The sequence below is a fragment of the Dromiciops gliroides genome, chromosome 4 (genome assembly GCF_019393635.1).
Source record: "Dromiciops gliroides isolate mDroGli1 chromosome 4, mDroGli1.pri, whole genome shotgun sequence".
Classification (NCBI taxonomy): domain Eukaryota; kingdom Metazoa; phylum Chordata; class Mammalia; order Microbiotheria; family Microbiotheriidae; genus Dromiciops; species Dromiciops gliroides.
In genome coordinates, this window is record NC_057864.1 from 126,065,345 (window position 1) to 126,069,001 (window position 3,657).

Genomic DNA, 3,657 nt, shown 5'->3' on the forward strand with positions numbered 1-3,657 from the left:
ACGATTAAATTTAATCTGCATTATAAACATTTTCCCATCACTTTCTTAAGTGACAATTAACAAAACATAGGACAGACTTTTAAGCTTAATCTGCATTATTCACATTTTTCTCCATTACTTTCTCAAATCTAGACAATCAACCAAATAATTATTAGGTTGTTGAGCTCCTGGAGGGGCAGTCTTTTGCCTCCTTTGTATCACCAGAGCTTAGCACTGTGCCTAGCAGCCGCTTAATAAACATCTACGGAGTGACCGAATGACAAATCAAGCCCCGATCTGTAGCTTTTGTTAAGTCACGAGAGGCTGCGGCTGACCCCAGGGAGGGCTAGGACCCGACCACGCGGGCGATGCCCACCAGCTTCAGTGGGACATCCAGCGCAGCGGGGGCGCTCGAGTCCCGCGCTGGGGGGTCTCGTAAAGACTAGGCCCCAGGGCTGCGCTCCGGTTGTGGGGGGCATTGTGAAGTGGTGGGGGCGTCACAGGCGGCGCGGGCCGCCCCGAGGGTGGGGCGGAGGGTGAGAGGCCCGGGCGGGGCGTTACTGGGATTCATAAAGGACCTGCTGGACGGTCCGGAGGCTCCTCAGCGCCTCCGCCAGGACCTCCAGATAAGGCCGAGAGAGCAGCTCTGCGGAGGGCGGGGGGCGCCGTCCAGGGGATGGAGGGCGCGGGCCGCATCTCGCCGCTGCCCTACCTGGAGGTCTACGACCACGAGCCGCTGGGCGGGGAGCCGGCGCCTTTGGCCCTGGCGGGGCCCCTCAAGGGTGAGGCCCCAGTGGCGTGCAAGGACGCGGCCACTCGGCTGGGCGGCCTGGCCCTAGAGCGAGGCCGCGGGGCGGCGGCACAGCAGGCACACCACCCCCCGACGCCGCAGCCGCAGCGGCGCCTCTTCCCCGGCTCGCCGCGGGAGAGCCGCAGTCTGACCGACGTGAGCAGGAGACCCCCGGACCGCGCCCGGAGGCAGCTGCCCCGTGGCCGCCGCCCGGACGACGACCACGAGGCCGCCGCCAGGTGCCGGCGGCTCGGACGGGCCGGTTACAACTTGGCCTGGCAGCAGCCCCCGCCTCCGCCCGCACCCCAGCAGCAGCAGCAGCAACAGCGGCGGCCCCATTCGGGGAAGAAGGACACCCCCGCGCCCACGCCCCGCGGAGATTACAGCACCCCTCGTGGGAGCCTGACTCTGGAGAGAGAACCCAGCGGGGATCAATGGGCCACGACTGTGCGCAGGGCCATGGGGCACTGGGTCCCGTCGTCCACCTCCTTGGAGAAGTCCGCCTTGCCCTCGAAAGAGCTCAGGGTCCGGGCCTCTTCCCAGGAGCGGCGCGGCAAGGCCGGGAGCCAGCTGGTGGAACGTGGCGGCCAGTACCCCCAGCCCCAGGCGGCCCACCAGGACTCTGAGCTGGAGCCCTTCCAAAACCTGCAGGACAAGCACGCTGAGGCCATGATCCCCGCCCGCGATAAGAAGATCGTCAATCTCATGCTGGAGCGGCTGCAGAAGGCCAGGCGGATACAAGAGCTGCAGCACCAGGCGGCCGAGGCCTGGGAGGAGGTGAAGCGCTGCGACCAGAGGTTCCAGATGATGATGGAGAGGGAGCGCCAGCAGCAGCTGTCCCAAAGCAAGGAAGAGTGGGAGCGTCAGAAGGAGGAGCGACGTGCCCGCCTCAGCAAGGAACAGCAGGAGCGGTTGCAGACTTGGGAAAAGGAGATGGCCTTGAGAGAGAACAAGTGGAAACGGCAGGTCCAGGAGCAGGAGAACCGGCGCAGGGAGAAGTTGGAGAGGGCTCGGATGCAGGCGGAGTTCCGGAAGCATTGCCAGGAGCAGATGCTGAAAGAAAAAGAGGGGATGCGGAAGGACCTCAGGGAGCAGAACATTCAGCAGCTGCAGGAGAAGATGGTGCAGGCTTGCTACAAGAGGCAGCTCAAGAACTTGGAAGGCAGGAAGAAACTTCAGGAGAACAACCTTGCTTCCTCTGCCAATCACCAGTTCCGGAAGGTCCTGCTAGACAGTCAGAACAAGGCTGAGGAAATCCTGAGGAGACTGTCCTTGGAGCAGAGATCCCAGAGGTCTCAGGAGATCCACCAGCGCCTGATCGAGGAGAGGCACAGAGAGCTGAAAGAAAAGGCTCAGAAAGAGGAAGAGCATCTCTTGTTGGCCAAGTGGAGAGCGGAAGAGACAGATGAGCAGAAAAAATTGCATAAGATGTTGTTAGTGGAGCTGGGTGACCTGAAGATCCAGCAGGCTAGAGATAACGTGAATAAAAATAACAAAGACAAGGCAGACAGGATCAGGGAGTTTAACTTTCTTCGGGAGAAAAACCACTACTTTCTAAAGCAGAAAGCTGAGGAAGAGGCCAAGTGCCACATTGAAGGCATCAAAGAAGCTATCAGGAGGAAGGAGCAGAAGATAAACCAGATCTCCAGAGAGAAAGACGCCACTATTGAAGAATCCCGAAAGATTGCTCAAGCCTCTCTGCAGATGAGGGAGAAAGTGAAAGCCCTGCAAGTTTCCTTTGACAGGATGGCCTGGGAAGCTCAGCTTAGTGCCAGTCTGCATCAGGGGAGTCACTGAGCCCTTGGCATGAAATATCTCACAATCTATAAGCCAAAGAGAGAGAGAGAGAGAGATGTGAAAATGTAACGCATTCATTTTATAATCTGCCTATAACCTGGCATTGATATAAAGTGGTTTTTAACCTCTAACTGTGATCTCCTTTTTAAAATAGAACTGCTATTTTAATTAGCTTTTTAAAGGGGTGGGGCAAAGGATAGTTTGAGGAATTTAACCTTATATTTTATATCATTTAGGTTTTAAAAACTTACTTTGAATGGAAAAACACTGGTTCTTAGGGCTTCATCATGCTTCATCATCAGGCTTTCATTCCTTGCCTCTTTCTCATATTCATTCTCTCCCTTTCTTTTAAAAATTTCTTTTAACTTTTTTGTCAGTTACATGTAAAGATATTTTTTGAGTTCCAAATTTTTCTCCCACTCTCTCTTACCTCCCCCCTCCCAAAGCCAGTAAGCTATTTGATATAGGTTATATATTAAATCATGTTAAACATATTTCCACATTAATCAGAACAAAAGGAAAAGAACGTAAGGGAAAAAAACAAGAACAATAACAAAAGAACAACAACAAAAGTGAAAACGGTATGCTTCGGTCTGCATTCAGACTCCATAGTTCTTTTTCTGAATGTGGAGAGCATTTTTCACCATAAGTCTTTTTGCATTGTCTTGGCTCATTCCATTGCTGAGAAGAGCCAAGTTCATCACAGCTGATCATCACAAAATGTTGTTGATACTGCTGTATACAATGTTCTCCGGGTTCTGCTCATTTCACTCAGCATCAATTCATGTAAGTCTTTCCAGGTTTTTCTGAAGTCCATCTGCTTATCATTTCTTACAGCTCAATAGTGTTCCATTACATTCATATACCACAACTTGTTCAGCCATTGCCCAACTGATGGGCATCCCCTCAATTTCCAATTCTTTGCTACCACAAAAAGAACAGCTATAAATATTTTTGTACATGTGGGTCCTTTATTCCTTTTCCATGATCTCTTTGAGATACAGACCTAGTACTGGTATTGCTGGGTCAAAGGGTATGCACAGTTTTAAAGCCTTTTGGGCATGGTTCCAAATTGCTCTCCAGAATGGTTG

At 53.0% G+C, this 3,657-nt stretch overlaps 1 protein-coding gene across 1 annotated transcript; it reads left to right on the plus strand.

The window, feature by feature from the left end:
• The first annotated feature begins 655 nt into the window (after positions 1-655).
• CCDC185 (coiled-coil domain containing 185) lies at positions 656-2,566 on the plus strand. Its single transcript, XM_044000254.1, has one exon. It carries the CDS (start codon positions 656-658, stop codon positions 2,564-2,566), a length of 1,911 nt encoding a protein of 636 aa, XP_043856189.1.
• Positions 2,567-3,657: the final 1,091 nt, after the last annotated feature.

Excerpts from the sequence above, each read along its gene's own strand:
- CCDC185 (XM_044000254.1), top strand. The coding sequence starts at position 656 with ATGGAGGGCGCGGGCCGCATCTCGCCGCTGCCCTACCTGGAGGTCTAC.